This window comes from Vitis vinifera, chromosome 2 (genome assembly GCF_030704535.1).
Source record: "Vitis vinifera cultivar Pinot Noir 40024 chromosome 2, ASM3070453v1".
Classification (NCBI taxonomy): Eukaryota; Viridiplantae; Streptophyta; class Magnoliopsida; order Vitales; family Vitaceae; genus Vitis; species Vitis vinifera.
In genome coordinates, this window is record NC_081806.1 from 8,820,099 (window position 1) to 8,838,765 (window position 18,667).

Here is an 18,667-nt window from a genome sequence, read left to right on the forward strand (position 1 = left end):
CAAGAAACTATCAATTTGTTTTGGCGATTCCACAAATCAAAATTTAGGTTACATTTAAGCTCCAAGTTGTTACCAAGAGTGGTGGAGACAAATTCAACTAGACACATGGTAGATCCAGATGTGAATTTCTTCAAACCTAATCCTTTTATAGTAGTAGAGATTTGTTGCTTCCATAGGAGATTGTTGTGGTCACCTAATTTTAAAACAATGGGTTGGGTTGTTGGATTAACTATGGTTGTTGAAACTGTTCTCAATTGTTGTTACAGAATACTTAAGTAGCTCAATGATGTTTAGAGAGAGGATGTCATTGTTAGAGAAGCTCTCGGAGCCCTAATATCATGTAAAGAAACATATAAAAATAAATAAAGAGAAATAAATGAGTATCACTTTATTCAAAAAAATAATTGTTTTTGGGCTCTGGTTTCTCCTATTTTTATACAAAGAATGAGGATTGACTAGTACATGTCATTTTCAAATTTAAAACAAATTCCAAACCTGTATATATGTCATTCTCCTTCTTGGCAGTAATCCACTACCACACCATTCACACATTACCAGTTTCAATAACATGAGTCGAGCTACCAATATTCAAGTTGAAAAACATTTCCTAAATAATGTGACTTAAGAAAATTACTATTACAATTACATTTTGGTTGGCAAAGATTAAAACCTAAGCAAAGGTTGTAAACAAAGTTTTTGGTAAGGATAAAGATGTTAAATTTCTCCAATGAAAAATAACATAACTTATTTTAGCTTTCTTGTTTCAAATTCATAGGTTATGCTGGTGCATAACCTTCCAGGACTCTAATCTATTGTTATGCAACTCTAATAATATTAAGAAATGACTATTAGAGCCTCTCAAATGTCTTATGATACTTGTAATAAGGAGGAGCCGATGCGAGAGTTTTCAAAAAAGGGCAACAAGAAATGTTCATTTTTTTTTTCTCTTGGAATGAACCCTATGTTCTTGAGAACCAAGATCTATTTATATAATTTTTATTTATCAAGCCTTGATGGGCTAGAAGATTAGTCAACCTTTTCCTTGGAAAAAGGCAAATCAACAAGTCTAACCTTAGGTGTTGCATCAAGCTCTTTATTAGCTGGTTACACCTAAGCCAAGTGGCATTTAGCGAGTCACTAGGAATGATAGGACATATCCCTTCCTTGGAGTTGACTCTCTACACATGGTCATAAGTGGCAAGATTCTTAATCTATGTGGCTGGCATCTAGCTCTTTTGGGATAAAGGTTCCAATGTGCCCAATTGGTAATAGTCAAAGACTTTTGCCAATTCTTAGTCTTGGTTGGCTAAGGATATAAAAGGCACTCTTCCCAAGCTAGCTAGGACATGACTTGGCCAGTTGATATATGGAATCCAAGGTTGGGACATCACAAAGATTCTGACTTAGGGTATGGCAATACGAATGTTAATTGCTTAGCTATGCCATTTTAACAGCTTTTGGGAGTAAGGATAGTCTGCCCCTAAAGAAATGGTTGGGCTAGCTCTTAATGACAATGGCCCGGTAAACCTGATCTAATGGTCTATACACCCTAAGTAAGGCTTATCAATTTATTTAGGTACTTATATCTTATATGATCAAGGTGTTGGTACTGTTGAGAATCCTATATTTCTCCATTTCCTGACCCAATATCAAATAGGGTGCATGCATCTAGCCCTAGACTTCTCTAGATCTAATCAAAACGGAAAACATATTATAAAAACCAAGAAGATAAACTAATCCAGAGAAGAAATAATTCATAACTATGATTTGGATGTTCCCAAATCAATTCCGATTCGTTGAAGTCATCAAAGAAGTCGTAGATTATGTCTACTATGTGTTTTTCCACCCAATCTCTCCTCACATGAATCCAGACATGTAAAAGAAGTGTGAGCTTCTCCTTTTTCTTGAGAGTGGTTAGGGTTTCTCTTTGAAAAAACCTTTTTGGAAGACAAAATGTTAAAAGTCTGAAGCCTTAACCCTTTAAAGATATGTATTAGCTTCTCTATAAGCTTAAGTGACTTGAGCCTAAATTGGACTTAGGTCACGTAATCCAACCCACTTTGGTCTTAATTAATTAATTAGTCTTATTAGACTTCAATTAATTAATTAGTCCAGTCTAAAAGGACAATTTATAAAATCTATAGCAACCTTAAGTTTTTACCAAAACACCATTTTACACACACTTATAAACCACAAACCCAAATCCTTTGAATAAAATATGTCACGATGAATTAGGAGCTCGAGAGAGATCATTAGAACCCATAGGAAAATAGTGGCTATCTCATAATTCAATTCTAAAGTTGATTTAATACTCCACCAAAGAGAATAAATTGTACTTCAATATCTTATGAAATTACAACAAGGTAAAGCTCGAGTCTTTGACTTACTATCTACTACATGCAGACTCCCTATGAACAAGTGTCCATAATCTAATAATATAGTGTTACCAACCTATCAAGGTTACCTCTTTATTCTTGAGTTATACATTTACCAATTATGTGATCAGTTGACATACTCTAACTCCAAAGAACATATATTAAATTTCACTAAAGGAATTATTATGGTCATAGTCTTCTTGATTACATGTCCTTTGGATCACCCAAGATAACACACTATCTCAATCCCATGAAATATCACGATGCCTCTATCGAGAATACCTATTTCTACCAACCTCCATCAATAGTGACCAAATCCATAGGGATATATGACCACATTAGGGTCTCACATAAGTTAAAGCCTCATGTTGACTTCAACACATGCTCAATATCCTCTCAATGTTGAAAGTCCATACAGTATAGTAACTTAGTGAATTATGACAATCAATAATCTTACATCATGATTCACTGGAGGTCACATTTAATATGTAATCATATATACTAATGCATTCACCATGGGAAACCCTTGTTGAAGACCAAGACAAGTAATTCCTACAATTTGGAGGTAGTGCACTATAATTTTCACTAGATTGTCCTAATCCATGAACCAACTATAAACTACTTATCATCTTGAAAGACATTCATGATTTGTATCCTCTATGCAATTCTTAATGTACTCATGTCATGTACAATGCAAATGATATAAGCATGAATGCTCAAATGACCAATTAATGCATATGAGATAATAAAGGAAGTCAAGAAACATAAATAAATAAATTCATTAATGAATCAACCATTAGTTACATCATGTTATGTTTTCTAAGACTTTATCCTAATAGGTACTTCCACTTATCCAAGTGTCAGTACCCTAATGTCCACTTTCGCATGCAGGTGGAATTGATGTTAATTGTGAACTAAGGCGAGTAACTTTCTATCAAACAAGGCCAATGGTTTTTGAGAGTTTTGAGTTTTGGGATGGGACATATGTTACCTTGATATAGTTTACTACATCAGTGAGTATGTCGAACAATGTTATGATGGGGTATGTTTTTTTATGTGCATGTCAATACCCTCATTAATGTCATGTTAAGCATATAAAATAAAATAAAAAAGTTTTAGGCTACCTTTAGAGGTTCTCTTGGAATTTGTTTCTCATTAGACAAGTAAAAGGGTTTGTGTTGCCTAACCATTGATGACTATTACGTATTTTCTGATGGGTTCTTTTTCTAGTGAGGAAAGTGATATATGGGCTTTATGTTTGAGATATGCACTTTTTTTCTATATTTTTTTTCAATTACATTGATTGCTTTTGGTTTGAATGATTGATGATGATGGTAAGTTACTCTTTCATGAAAGGTAGAAAGATGTTGGTGATACACAATGATCGCAGTTGTGCAAGAGTTGCATTACCATGACATGAGTAGGTTGGGAGGGTGTAAGAGGGTTATGGAATTAGTTTCTAGGGTTTTAGATTTTAGAGTTTGGTGAGGCATGTTTATCTACTTGGGAAATATGGAGTTTGAGTGTTGCTTTAAGTGGATTTATTTGTAGTGGATTAGGCACTCATGTGAGAGGATAGGTTGGTAGCACGATACCCCTTGGCTCTGGTTATGTTCATTCACTAATTATGTATGGCACACTATGCTATGACTTATGTCCTAGGTAGGTCTATAAATGTTAGTTGTGTCATTCTAGACAGAAAGCATGGAGAGCAAGGAACATCCGCTTATAGACTAAAAGTTTTTAGTATGGCTATATTGAGTACGACAACGGATGTGGAGCTTAGTGCTTCATAAAGCTACTCACCTTGCATCATGGTAGGTAGCTTTGGGATTAGAGTTGCCATTGTCGAATTCCACACCTAATACTAAATCTCGGATGATGTCTAGATAAGCTTTCCTAATAACTTGAGATCTTGGAGTCTACCATGAGCTCATTGAATGATAAAGTATATTTGACTTGGAAGCAATTCAAAGTAGGACTCTAGCTATCTTTGTCATCCATAGTGAGATTTTTTATACTATTCAAGGATGCATCTAGCGCATGTGTATCTAAACATTGTTTAGTTGCTGATGGGATGTGTTGTGTTGAACTAGTTGTATGGACTTAGCCTTATTGTGCTAGAGGTGTTCTTTATATACACCTTGCGTCTAAGTTCATCTGATAGGTTTACCTTTTTTAGCTAAGTTTTACACTTTTCACTACTAGACAAATCTTTTTAATTCAAGGAAATAATGAGAAAAAAGACAATGTACTTGTGTTTAGGGCTTGGGAGACGAGTGTGAGCACCCAAGTAGAGCATGCCATCAAGTTTTATGCATAACCTAACACTTCAATTTGTACTACCTTTTCATTATGCTAGAGCAAGTCAAGGCAAGCTCAGTCATCTAGTTGAGTGGGTGAAGAAAGCCTCTTTTAACTGTATCTACTGGCTTTTGAATATCAATGTTATGTAGGAAAAGTATATGGTTCATTTGACTTCGTCAAATTTTATAGATGTTTAGAGAAACTCAAAGAGATTTGTTCAACAAGTGCTTTCCCACAAGGTTCCACAATCTTCTTTCCTAGTGAGTGTTTCATAATAAGGGACAGAGAATTACAAATAGGCACGGGTAGAGGAGTCTAAGGCCCAGTGTCGACTACTAGCCAATAGGAATTGCAAGCAACATGAAGGGACTCTTCACCAAGAGTAGGCTTAACATGCAACTCATACAACAAGACTTGAGTAGGCTGCAAAGTCTCTTCAAGTTTCTCAATCTTGCAACTACCCTTGTCAATTCCATATAATAGAAAATGAGGACATACAACCTGAGGAGATGAATCTAGGTGTGTTGACAACTAGTATTGAAGAGCAAAGAAAGAAGAAAAGGGTTGTGGCCATGAAAGATGGGTCCACTAGTTCTTGAGGCATCACTATTGGGGAACTACCCTAAAGTGGGCAAGTATTAGCATCATAGACTCTTCGATTTGATTAGAGAGGTGCACAAGAATGTGCCTATTAGGGTGCCAATCGTGGTTTTTCCTACTCTAGCTAATGGGTTGCTCAAGCAAGTGGATTTTTTTGAGGAGGTGCCTTTTGTGTAGAGTAAGGAGCAAGGAGTGGAACAAGAGATTAGTCAAGAGTCTTTAGAGAAGGGAGACAAGGACCGTTCCTATTTTCCCCTCTGGAATGGACTCTTTTTCTTGAAAACCAAGATCTATTTGTAGTTTTCGTCTACTAAGCTTTGATTGGTAAGATTAATCAATCCCCTTCTTGGAAAAAGGTAGATCAACGAGCCAGACCTTAGGTATCGCATTAAGCTCATTGTTGGCTAGTCACACCTACATTAAACGATGTTTAGCAGGTTGTCAAGGATGTTTTCTGTTAATGGATTGTAATCTTACCTTAGAGTTACACTCCATACATGGTCACATGTGGCAAGAGTCTTGGACTATGTGATCAAGGAGTCTCTTCTCAAATAGAAGGTTTCGACATGCTTGACTAGTATTAATTGAAAGACCTAAGGATATCAAAGGCACCCTTCTCGAGCTAGTTAGGACATGACTTGATCAGTTGATACATGGAACCTAGGGTCAAGAAATGACAAAAAAAAATTCTTACAAGGGTCGCATAACAGCAGATCAAAGCCCAAGAAATTTGTGTACCAACAGGCCAGATTTGCTTTTCAAATCTTGTTCCATTTTATCAAATTTGTTGATAAAGGTCACTTTCTTTTGACTTTTGGTAGAGACTTTTAAGAACTTCTCATAACAATGTGAGATGGATGATGTCGTCCTAAAGAATATAACTTTGATTTACGAAGATGGCTTTAGATGTTCTTTTTCTTGGAGCTCTTCTGATGTTCAAAAATTACTTTTTAGTGGAGTTTGGCAGATTACACTCTATTCTATTCTCTCCAAGTAGAATTTGGCTCTGACCCCTTGGAAGGGATAGATGTACTTGTAATTCCTTCGTAATTGTCCCAATTTAAAAATCTAGACTTTTGCAGGGTGCTCAAGTCCATAGAGGTTTCTAAAGCAGAACAGCTGAGAGCCGCAACACTGCATCTTCAAGAAAAGGACAGCCTCGAAGGCTTTTCCAATAAAATATGTGAAAGGGATTTGGCTTGCTTTCCAACATTATGAAGACAGAGCCTTGTGGTGCACCCCTAATATTTCTCAAACGTCTCTTTCCTTTACCTCCTCCAAATGCATTATGTGTGGGTCACCATGTTTAGTTATTTATCCAAACAAGGGACAAATCTTTAGAATTTCAGGAGGAAAAAAAAAAGAAAAAAAGAAAACTTCCATGGTCATTAGATATCAGCTTTGGTAAAAGATAGAAATGCACCAATTCTATACATCCATAAGCGGGTTGCTAGAAGCTAGAAGAAGGATGAGCAATCAATTCAGAAATTTAAGGGAGATGGGACCTACAGGAGAGGCTGAAAATTTCAATTGGATAATTGATAAAACTGGTAGAAGAGTGGGGACAGTGGAAGGTATGGAAAATGAAGCCACCATGCACCCATCATCCAACTTGTCAAAAACCCCTTTGAATATCCATTCACATACCTGATTGGATGGGTATGCTTGACCCTATAAAACTCCCCCCATCCAACTTTAAATTATGTTCACACATTGGAATGGAAACTTTATAAAGATTTGCCTTCACCATGTGATCACCACCACGAAACCTCATCGCAATCTAAGTCTTAAGAAAGTGACCCCCCCTCCTCTCCTTTGAACTCTTAAAGCCCATTTCACTGTGCCCTGCAACTTGCCAACTTGCCTATAAAACAAAGCAAAAGAAATAAATAAATAAATAAAAATTTAAAGAGGGAGTCATATGCAAGCAACAAACACCAGCTTTTTAGAGAGGATTGAAATGTTAGGTGGGTTGTCAAAGAATCTTTGCCTCATCTGAGCCATTTCTTTTACTTAAATTTATTGGCCTCTTTTGAAACAAAAGTAGTGGTCACAAGAGCAATCTGGGGGAGGTGGGGGGGATGGACACATTTAATTTTTTCTGGGTCGTATATTTATGGGCCAAAAAGGCTATGCTACCCCCCTACATCTCCCAATGATTCTTCTGTTGATGCCATTCCTCCAAGTCTTTCTTCCCATCTGGTCGACTCCCTCCTCTGCTCTCCTTTGTGTAATTAACCAGTTTGTTGGCTTGCTGTTTTTGTAAAATAGGGCACATGCATAGCCAGAGACTCCCTATTCAGTGGCAACTAAGTGTATATTTCGGGTTTTCATCGCTTTCTGTATCGCATAGATTTTCTGAATTGGGCAGGGATTGACTATTATTGGGTGCAGCCATGTTGGGGACTAAGTAAAAACTTGGGAAGGCACCCTGTAGGATAAGACCCTAAGAGTAGAGGGTGGGGTCAAATGAACTTTTATATGCGGTACCCTCTTCGTCTACTCCATGTGGCCTTTAGACTTCGATGCCCCTCAGATCCACTGCCATGTGACATCTTCCTTACACTCACCCATGTATGTCTTGGTTCAGCCTCCAGAGGACTTTAGAGCAGATTCAATCTCATAATCCTCTTTTTCATACAAAACACCCACCCAATTTCTTTTTCTTTTTTTTTATTCTTTATTCTTTTTAACGAAAAACAGAAGAAGAAATTGATGGCATAATGGCTAGGCAGATAAAAAGGCACCTCCAATTGATTAGGCCATTAAAGATAGAAAGGTAACATTTTTGGGACCACAAGAGAAGCAAAGTATTTTAAAGAAAATAGAAATTAAAATAAATGTCTTAGAGAGGAAAACAGTTTGTTTTCTTGAATATAAACAAAAGCAAACTATGTAAGTTTGTGAAGCAAATTGAGATGTCAAAACTCAAAAGCATTCGTTCATATCCAAAAAGCCAGAGTGGATGGAAAGTGAAACATTAAATTTGGCTTTTCGATATGATTTTTGTCTTGAATATGTTTGTATCGTACATGCTTTAGCTGGTCAATCAGTCCTCGGCCTGGCTTCATGGTATCATATTCATAGATAGAGACATCTGAGGATATACAACCCAAAGTCTTCAAACCCATGGAAACTGGGCTCCACATCTCACTAATACCCAACTTAAGAGCTGGAAAGCCCAACTCATATTGCAAGTTTTCCCACTCCAAAGGCCCAAACACCACAACCCACCACCAATATATTGTACAGTGATGGAAAATTTTAATAAAATTTTTAATTTGAACTCTTTTTTTTTTTTAAATTCAAAAGTGAACATCATGAAGATACAAATTTAGGGTAGTGTAGAAGAGTTTCAAAAACAATAAATAATTAAACCAAACTATTAATCATTATGAAATTAATTCATCAGATGAATAACTACTGGGCTTCCAATGTGATGGTTCGAGGCAAAAAACAGTAGGACAAAATGTTGAAACAAATTCTCATTGGAATTGCATTAAAATATCAGGAGTCAAAAGTCCCACACTACTAATCTCTACTTAATTAGCATCTGGAGTGCTAAACAACCAAGTCCATCTGGGTTTTGAAAGATAGATCATCAGTCAGATAACTAAAAGCTCTGTTACGAAGAGACCAGTCAAAGCCCACCTACCAACAATGTGAGTCAAATTCTTGAGGAACACAGATTAGCGTTCAAACTCAGCATGGAATTCAACTATACATGTCTACTTAGTTGACTTTTAGAGCCCTTTGGACCTCTCAGTCAAACAAACGAGTCCCACACGGCAACTTCCTCCTCCCCATTCAAAGAATTGAAGCACCCACAACGAAGTCCTCAAAAATTCAGACAATTATATATGCTTGATCATTCAGAATCCTACCACCTACCTGGTATTTACCACCTCTGCATTGCGCAACCCACTTAACATGGTGCTATATATAAATTAAAAAATAATAAACCCCTACTACCTTCTGCAGAAACAACTCAGAAATTCTGCAGAAACTTCTGGGCATTATATGAAGGTCTCATGGTCAAAAAATTCAATGTCAATCAATATATCTCGTGATCAAAGAGGACAGTACGGAAACCCAACATTGAAAATGGTAACCACCCAGGAGTAAACAGAGAATTATCTACCTATTGTAAAATTGTTTAATAAAACGAAATCATCTATGTGATTACCCTACCACATACCACCAGAATGGATTCTTCACCAGACCACTAAAGCCTTCTTTTTAGGGGGGAAAAATGCCAGTCGACTATCAAATGATAACACAACCATAATATCACACCTTTCAACATCAATCTTTAACCTTTGAACCTTTTCTCCTATTAAATAGAATCCTTCATTGCTTCCTTTGATTTCCCAAACAGGAGGTGGTAAGAGCCCTGACTATGCTACAAGTCAAGCATGAGTAATGCAAGATTCAATCATTATCGGGTTTATGTCCCACCTCCTCATAAGACCAGAGGTAAAGTCTTCCCAAACATGTCCAATAGATCTCTAGATTCTTTCATTTAACTCCAAGTTCACCAGTTGTAACCGTGAAAAGATAAGCAACTGGACAATCATACAGGAAACAGGTTCACTATTGCCAGCCCCATAAGGTTGGTGAGGGAAACAAATTTGATAAAAGCCTAAAAACCATACTCTCTAGATAACCAACTTTGATAATTTAAGAGGTGAAAAAACCAGCTTGCTAATCTATAACTAGGCATCTAATCAAAGATTTGAACAACAAATACCAGGAGTAATGCCACAAAAGTAGCTTGAAATCTTACAATGAATTAAAGTTCGGTATTGGAGAAAGCAACCAAATCCTGCTTCATACTATCAGCTAAATTATCACAACACATACGAAGGCTAAACAATAGTAATTCAGGGCAAGGAGCTCAAGATGATGAGTCTAAATGCAAATACGGCAGATGGTCCTCAGTCAGGGACTAATTTGATCACAACATCTACTAAACTATCACACCTAAAGACTAACCACAATAATTCATGACTCAGAGTTCAAGTCACATGAATTCAGGAGTTCTAAAAGAGATGATGCTCATTCTCAGACCCAATGAATGTTAATATCAAGCATCAATCTAAACAAGCAGCCTGGTAAGATTTCACAAATACTGACATCCTAGTGCCTTACAACTAAGTTAAATAAGTCATTGTTTCCCAGCAACCACCAACAGAACAGGGGATGAAGAAAAAACCGGGAAAAAGAAGTCTTCTTTCTCCTTGTTTGTTACAGGGTGAAAGAGGAAGGGAGAGGGATGATGGGGTTTTATGATGCCATTAGCTGATATCAAATCATCATAATATCTCATTCAAATCCATTGACAACCTTTCACAAGTATGTGGTACGACAACTAAGAGTTAGTAGGTATCTTCTTCCAGCTACAGTTCCTAGGTTTCAGCTCAGCAACCATGACATTCACCCCAAACCAATTAAAAAGAAAAAAAAAAAAAAAGACGCCATTTTTACAAGAAAATGAAATATGCCTATCCCAGTAATCAAAACATGAACCTCAGGTTAAAACAATCAAGACTCAGGAAGATAGAAGACAATGAGGGATGGACAAGTATGTGCATCCCTTCAAAGGAAGCAGAGTTTGTCAAATTTCAAAATGAAATCCACAGCTCATAACAAACTCAAAAAAGTAAAAAACAAACAAAGTGAAACAATTGAACTCCTACTTCATATCAAGTGGTAATTAATTACATAACAAAAGCAAATTTTTGAAGAAATAAACTTGATGATAAGACACAACAAAAAACTGCAGGAGGGACAACACAAATCCTCAGGAAACTCCATCCTGTAAGTAATCGTGCATGACAATAATAATAAATGCCAATATAAAGAAAAAAATTACCTATAAAAAAGCAAAGATATAAAGACAGGAAAAAGAGTAAGAAGGGGAATTACAAAAGGCAAAAACCAAAGGATTCAAGTATTACATTAGCTCTCACAGTGGTATGATATTACAGTTTCCTCTCAGATTTAGGGTAACAGTAAACTCTTATACTGAGGCTAGATGCCAAGAATCAAAAGGATATGATAACATGAGAAAGTCATTTCTGATCAATTCCTGAGAGATTTTTCACACCCAAGGAGATGATTGTCTACAATTATTCAGTGCCTGAGCACATCAGGTCGCAGATTGGTGGATTATGGAAATTTTGTTCAGTTATTGTTACTTGGAATGGTACATTGCAGTCACAGAAATGGCAACCTTCATTTGTCATTGAAGCAGATTGTTAAAAAGATAGAAGAATTCATGACTATATATATATATATATATATATCCGTAAAGAAGGAATGAAGAACAAAATAGAAAAATAAGTTCAAAAACAGAACAAGAAAGAAACACAGAATAATCTGTATGTGACCCTGAGTCCAGCTATGAAAGTCCAACACTGAAGGACCATTGAATGAAATTTACCAGTGTAGGCTCCTAGTAGAAGGTTTTCACCATCTCAAGAACATCCTCCTAGGGCATCAAATTGTAAATTGTACACTCCCAGCAGACAACAGTCAGTTAGAGGTCAGAAAATCAGAAACTCAAGGGAGTAGCTATATCACGATTCTCTCTCCCCAGTTTCAAATTCCTTTCAAAGAGAATCAAATTGACAGCCAAAGAAAGTTCCAACTTTCTGATTCATTTTTAGCAATTAAATGAAAAAAAAAAACTGTTTTTCTTCTGAATCCTTCTTCCATTTTTTGCTCATCCAAACACAATGATGGTGCTCTATAAAAACTCATAACTAATTATGGGACTATTGCAGCAAAGACCATACTATAAACAGCAGTTAAAAGAAAATAATATTCTCTAGCAAAATTTGAAATGACAAACAATATTTAAACCCTTGTTAATCATAACATGGTGCAATAAGCATACAACCGACACCTTGACAATCCCTTCCACAAGGCAGTGAACTGAAAATTAAACTCCAAGAAGTAAATATTTAAAAAAAAAATATTTAATCCAAAATATTACAAAAATACAAGAACTCTTTCCATTAGTTTTCCTACACATTAAATTTTAATGTTTGTGATTCTACCTCCTTTTTCATTACAGCTCTATCTTTCCTGCTACAGCTCCACAAGTATCCAGTTGAATAGTTCCATCTTCCACTAAATCACCTAAAGTAAAACTTGTCCAATAAACTAGAAAGATTGCAGCTGTTACAGAATCCATATCTCAAAAACAAACCATGAAATGGGTATCAACAAAAGATAATAAGGGAAAATAAAGAGAAAAAGGGAGTACTACAAACTTCAAAGAGAACCTCTTTCACCACCAGTGTACATTACAATTTTCACAATTGAAGCTCCTATGAGGAGGAGAATAAACACAAAGAAAGTCCCATGATGTGATCAAACAAGGAACTCGTGTATAAGTGCCAGGCTGTCTTTACACCTATGGATCCCGCCACCTCGGACTTGGACTTGTGAGGGGGAAAAATCCCGAAGGGGATAACGGAAACACAATGCCTGGAGAAGGTGGAGGTTGAGGACCAGGTCCTAAAATCCCCGACCCAGCCATGGGTGAAAATGAAAAGTTAGGTGTCAGTGGTGGAGGAAACTGATACCCTGGAGAAAGCAGTGGATAAGGGGATCGAGGAGACAACAAATTCAAGAAACCACTTGGTGATGGAAATGGGTACTGAGAAGTCGGAGAAGGCAACAGGGCAGGACCATTCATTCGAGGGGAAGGGAAAGGGGGAACATGCGGATTAGGAATTAAACCCGAAACTGGTGGCTGAGCTTGAACCGAACCCAGAACTGGGGATTGCAATCTAGGTGGTCCTTGGCCTAGAGGTGGCCTGGGGCCTGAATCTATGATCGAGTTTTGAAGGTACCGCATATAAGCTGAGATAGGAGACTCAGCAACATGAGTCCAAGATGTGTCCCCTGGCATCAATGGCTGAACAGGCATAGGATGTGGTTGAGCAAATTGAGGAGGAGGCCTAACTAAGCCATGGTTGTAAGGAACTTGGCCAGGGGCTGGAGCAAGAGCTGGAGCAGGAGCAGGAACCAGGGCAGGAGGAGGAATATGAGGTCGGTTAATAGGACTTAATGGAGGTGGACGGATCCTTTGCAAGCGCATACTGGGGTGTTTGGGGGGATTCTGGGGAGGTCTAGGCAGGGGCTCTTGTGATGGGGAACCTGTCAGCTGTTGAACTATGTTTCGAAAATCATTCTTGCTTATGTTGTAAACCTGAGGCTGAGGTTGCTGTCTAGCAGTATTGCCAAAATTCGGTTGATGCAACGGACTCTTCCTTATATTCTTTCCAATCTTGTTCACTCCCAAATGCTCATTATGTCTGTTTTTCGATTCCATTTCCACAAAGTCACAACCCAAACTTGTTCCTAGCAAGACAAATACTGATTTTAACACAGACCCACCCAGTCAAACCATCCCAGAGCTCGTTAACAATGCCCCGAACTTCAATTTTTGAACGCAAACACCAATAACCCGCCACGACAATCCCAAATATGGATTTTGCACAAACTCAAACCACTGGATAGCTCCAAACCAACGCCCAAGACTTCAAATTTCCAGTTCAAACACTACCAATCTTTCACCAGAATCAAAATCATCAGTTTTTATCAAAAACCCACAAAGTCAAACCAGTCCAAGGCTTCAAAACGACACCCACAACTCCAAAATTCAAATCCCAAGCACCAACTATCATCCACAGCAACCCAAAAATACAACAAAGAAACCCTCAAAAAAGGGGGCAAACCAAGCTCCAAAAAAAATGAGAATCAAGAGGCAGAAATCATACCCTTTTCCAAGCCTCCCGGATCCCAAAAATCCAAGAACAAATCAGCCTCAAAAAAGGCCCCCACAAATCAGCTCCAGTAAACACCAACAATCTTCTACAAGCTCCAACCAGCAAAAGAGAAGCGGTGCAAAAAAGCAGAACAACACCAAAAAAGGGACGAGTGAGGAGATTACGCCTTGACTTGGGGGACAGTGGCGTTATAATCACAAGTGCATGTGGGATCCTCTGTCTCTAGAGGGAAATAGAATTTGAAGGAAGGAAAAAGAGAGAGAAGAGAAACCCTAGGTGGAGAAGATGGAAAAGGAAGAGAGGCCACCGTAGTCAATAGGAAAGTGAATAATTAGGTGAGAGAGAGAGAGAGCGGTGGTGGTGAAGCCAGTCAAAGCAACGCGCCTCACGCCGGCTCTGCGGCTAACTCCTTTTGGCCTATTCCGCCTGTACTCCCATTTAATTTAATTTAATTTAATTATTTGGATACTCAGCCAACATCTCTATTCCCCTTCTTCCTAATTATTTTCACAATTAATTTTTAACATTAATAAAATTATACTTATTTCGGTACCAATTTAAAAATTGGTACAAAGCATACCAAAATAAGTAACATCAACCCCTTAAATATATGGCTTCAATCCTAACCACGTACCCAAAGTCACTCCTTCCAATCTTCGGAAGTTTAATACAACCTTTCTACACGGTAAGTTTGAAATTTAGTTGAGTCACATGCCCTTATTCAAATATAAGATAAGGTTTGAAATATGACATTAATTTTCTTTTAGGACAGCTTCGGATACCTGGGCATTTCTCCAGTTAGTCCAATTCTACATGTCCGATTTGGAACACTTCAAATTAGGCATGACTTCTTGGAATTTGACCCTTTCAAATTCCACCCTGCCCTGCCTCGTATGGTACGTACATAATAAAGGGCAACCCCTTTATGATGTTTCTATATTTAAAATAATGTTAAAGAATTAATCACCCATTCTTCAATTTTTTCTCTCCGTAACAAAAAAGTTAGGCAATAGGCCATATATCACACGAACTTTAATAGCAGCCAACGTGTGAAATACAAGGTCCTCATTTGTTGATGAGGATGAGGAAAAAGGAAGAAGCCTTGAGAGCCTTCCAAGGAACCCCCACCCAAAACTTGGAGCCATCATATTAATATTGGTAGCGTGCTTACGCTTGGGACACCTACCTAAGCTTGTAGTCGGTTAGATTAAAATTTGAAGGACTGAATTTTATTTTATATTATTATAGAAAGAATGAAATTTGTGTCATGATGGTGTGAGAAAATGAAGGCATGTGTATGATTTCTTTGATGATTTAAATGTAACACTTAAAAATGCCTCCATGTCAAGACCCTTGATGTCATTCAAGGTGTCCCGGGGAGTCAACAATCATGATGCCAATTATTCATGTATGTATATGGGAAAGGACTAAAGAATGAGGGAATATTCTTTGATGGCAAATGCTTGCAAATTTCATAGGTAAACTTTTGACCAATCTATTTTTGTACACTTAGTCCTCAACTGTCATCTGCAAATGGGTCCCAACGGTTGATGACATTCAAGGGTTTGCTATAAAATAGAAAGAAATCCAGGGCCCTTTTTCACTCTCAATGATTTGCCCAAAACTTGGACTTCAACGAGCCGTAGCCTGCTCTCACACATCGGGCTTAAAAACCAGCCCAATATATGCATATAGGTTAGAAGTTAGAACCCAAACGTGGGCTTAGCCCAACAAATCATTTGGTTTCATGTGGGATCAACCAAGGGCGTAAATTTTCATTATAAATTTATCATGCCATTTTTTTTCAATAAATTCTCATTTGATATGCTTCTAGGGAGGTAGAATAAATTAATTGAGTGAAATCAAATTAAGGTTATGTTTGATTCTCAAAAAATACTAAGAAAAAAAAATATTAAAAAAAAATATTTTGTCATATTTAATTATACTACATAAAATATAAATCAAATTATTTTATTTTTATATAAAAAAGACAAAATAAGTGAAATAAGTTTAAAGTAATATATCAAAATAATATATTAACTTTAAATCTATTTTTCATTTTTCTTCACTTTTTCTTTCATTTTACTTTTTTCATGTATTATTTCTTTTGCATTTTTCCTCAAAGTTTATGTTGAACCAAACGTAGACAAAGAGTTAGAATTTTTAAGAATGAGTTGATTACAAAATATCATAATTTAGTGCACATAAAGATATGACATTGTAACCTATCACCTTGAAATGTAACACATAAATTCTTGTAAGGGAAACGGACATGGTAAAATGTAATATACTCTACTTTGTAATATTTGTTTATCCATACTTAAAAATTTAGAGAAAATATTCTAATGAAGGCAGACAAATTATTTTAATGGCTTTCCCACAGGCTCACTCTGACCCCTTCTGTTATTTTACTTGTAGTGAACCTTCAATCTTTGAAGAAATGTTGTTAGAAAACTTAATTTTAGCTGCCAAATCTACTCCCTCAATGGTTGCATTTTATTCAAATTATATTTTAGAAACATTTTCTAAAAAGTGTACAATGCACATAATATGATCCTTCAATTTTCTCATGGATTGCTTTGATTTCTTGTAAGGGTATTGCGGAAATAATAAATTTGTTGAAGTCTCTCTAATTTTCTCATAGTGTGCCACTGCTCATATTAAGATACGTGTCTTGGTGTCACGTCTTGTGCTAAGATACGTGACACCATGTGTGTCATGATGCATATCATGATATTTATCATGGTGTCACGGTTCGTACCAAGACACATGATGCATGTTACCATCCGTGTCATGACACATGTCATCGTTCGTGCCATAACAAGTGACAAATGTCATCGCCCATGCCATGACAAATGACGCGTGTCACCCCACTTACCACGATAGCATGCAATTACTATAATAAAATGAATAAAAATAATGTAAATTATTTTAAACTTTCTATAATTATATTTAATTTTAATAATATATAAATTATATACTTATGATGTCACCAATTCAACTATAATTTTGACCATCAAACCATTAAACCAAGAACAATAATTTTTTTGGTTAAATATATAGTTCCGAATTTAAAAACATTCCAATTCAACTATAATTTTGACCATTAAACCAAGAACAATAATTTTTTTGGTTAAATGCATAATTCCGAATTTAAAAACATTGTTTAAATGTACCATGTATTACTTGACTACCATAAAACTATTAGACAAATTCTATGTCATGATGAATATAATATAAGTTATGAACATGTGATGAATATATCACAAACTATCTATCTATCAAAAGTTGAATAAGAGAAATAATATAATTAAACAACATAATTTAGTTTAATTAAAAAAAAATGGGGTGAGAGAGGCTCGAACTCTCGACCTCAGGATAACTCAAATAATAGCTATGAGACCTACGCGCTAGCCAACTGCGCCACCACCCCTTACGGCACAACTGCCTAACCAATTTAATTAAAAATGTTAATTATCTAACTAGTAAAAATATTGGGGTGAGAGAGGCTCGAACTCTCGACCTCAGGATAACTCAACCAATAGCTATGAGACCTACGCGCTAGCCAACTGCGCCACCACCCCTTACGGCACAACTGCCTAACCAATTTAATTAAAAATGTTAATTATCTAACTAGTAAAAATATTGGGGTGAGAGAGGCTCGAACTCTCGACCTCAGGATTACTCAACCAATAGCTATGAGACCTACGCGCTAGCCAACTGCGCCACCACCCCTTGGTGAGCTTATTAGTCTATAATATTATTAATATTTACGTACATTAGAAATTAGAGGAAAAAAAATGAAAGAAAACTTAAAATAGGTTTAAAGTTAATAAATTATTATTATATATTCCTTCAAACTTATTTAATTTATTTTTCTTCATTATTTAAGCATTAAATGATTTTAAAATGTATAAATTTTTAAATAATGTAAATTATATTTGATTTTATTTCATATTTTTTTATAGTGAAACTAAACATAGGTTATGTTTGGTTCCTAAAAAATTTGAGAGAAGATAGAAAAGAAAAAAAGCAGAGAGAGAAAGGAGAAAGAAATAAAAAATGGAGGAAAATAAAAAATAAATTTAAAATTAATAAATTATTTTTATTTACTAATTCAAACTTATTTCACTTGTTTTAACTCATCATAGAAATATTAAATAATTTGAAAATATGTAAGTTGCTCATTAGTTTTAATTATATTTGATTTTTAAATTTTTTTTTCATGTGATAACTAATAACGAAAAAATTATTTTTCTTAATATTTTTTTTATTCCTCAATACTTTTTGAGAATAAAATATAATCTTAATTTTTGGGAAGTTGAAAATATTTGCTATTGTAAATATTGTCATTATTTTCCATATTGTTTTTATAATAATATTTGGTCATGTTATGTAATAGAAAAAACAACTTTGAAAACTTTTTAAAAAATTGGTTTAAATTTCCTTTACAACTAAAAGTATTGAATAGTTAATATTTAATATAAAAAAAATTAATTTACAAAATCAACACCATATGTGTTAATATTTAAACATTAAAAATTATTAATTATATCATTATTTATTTTATTTTATTAATTA

At 35.8% G+C, this 18,667-nt stretch overlaps 1 protein-coding gene and 3 non-coding genes across 4 annotated transcripts; all 4 read right to left on the bottom strand.

Annotated features, from left to right (window-relative positions):
* Nucleotides 1-12,217: 12,217 nt before the first annotated feature.
* On the bottom strand, nt 12,218-14,481 carry LOC100248947 (protein HAIKU1). The gene is made up of 2 exons (XM_002278144.4): nt 14,078-14,481; nt 12,218-13,977 (listed from the first exon to the last, which is right to left on the bottom strand). Exon 2 carries the CDS (start codon nt 13,627-13,629, stop codon nt 12,706-12,708), a length of 924 nt encoding a protein of 307 aa, XP_002278180.1. The 5' UTR covers nt 13,630-13,977; nt 14,078-14,481; the 3' UTR covers nt 12,218-12,705.
* A 2,949-nt stretch (nt 14,482-17,430) lies between these two features.
* Nucleotides 17,431-17,519, bottom strand: TRNAM-CAU (transfer RNA methionine (anticodon CAU)). The gene is given in 2 exon segments: nt 17,431-17,466; nt 17,482-17,519. It is a non-coding gene; the product is annotated as a tRNA-Met (tRNA).
* A 62-nt stretch (nt 17,520-17,581) lies between these two features.
* On the bottom strand, nt 17,582-17,670 carry TRNAM-CAU (transfer RNA methionine (anticodon CAU)). Its single transcript is given in 2 exon segments — nt 17,582-17,617; nt 17,633-17,670. It is a non-coding gene; the product is annotated as a tRNA-Met (tRNA).
* A 62-nt stretch (nt 17,671-17,732) lies between these two features.
* TRNAM-CAU (transfer RNA methionine (anticodon CAU)) lies at nt 17,733-17,821 on the bottom strand. Its single transcript is given in 2 exon segments — nt 17,733-17,768; nt 17,784-17,821. It is a non-coding gene; the product is annotated as a tRNA-Met (tRNA).
* Nucleotides 17,822-18,667: the final 846 nt, after the last annotated feature.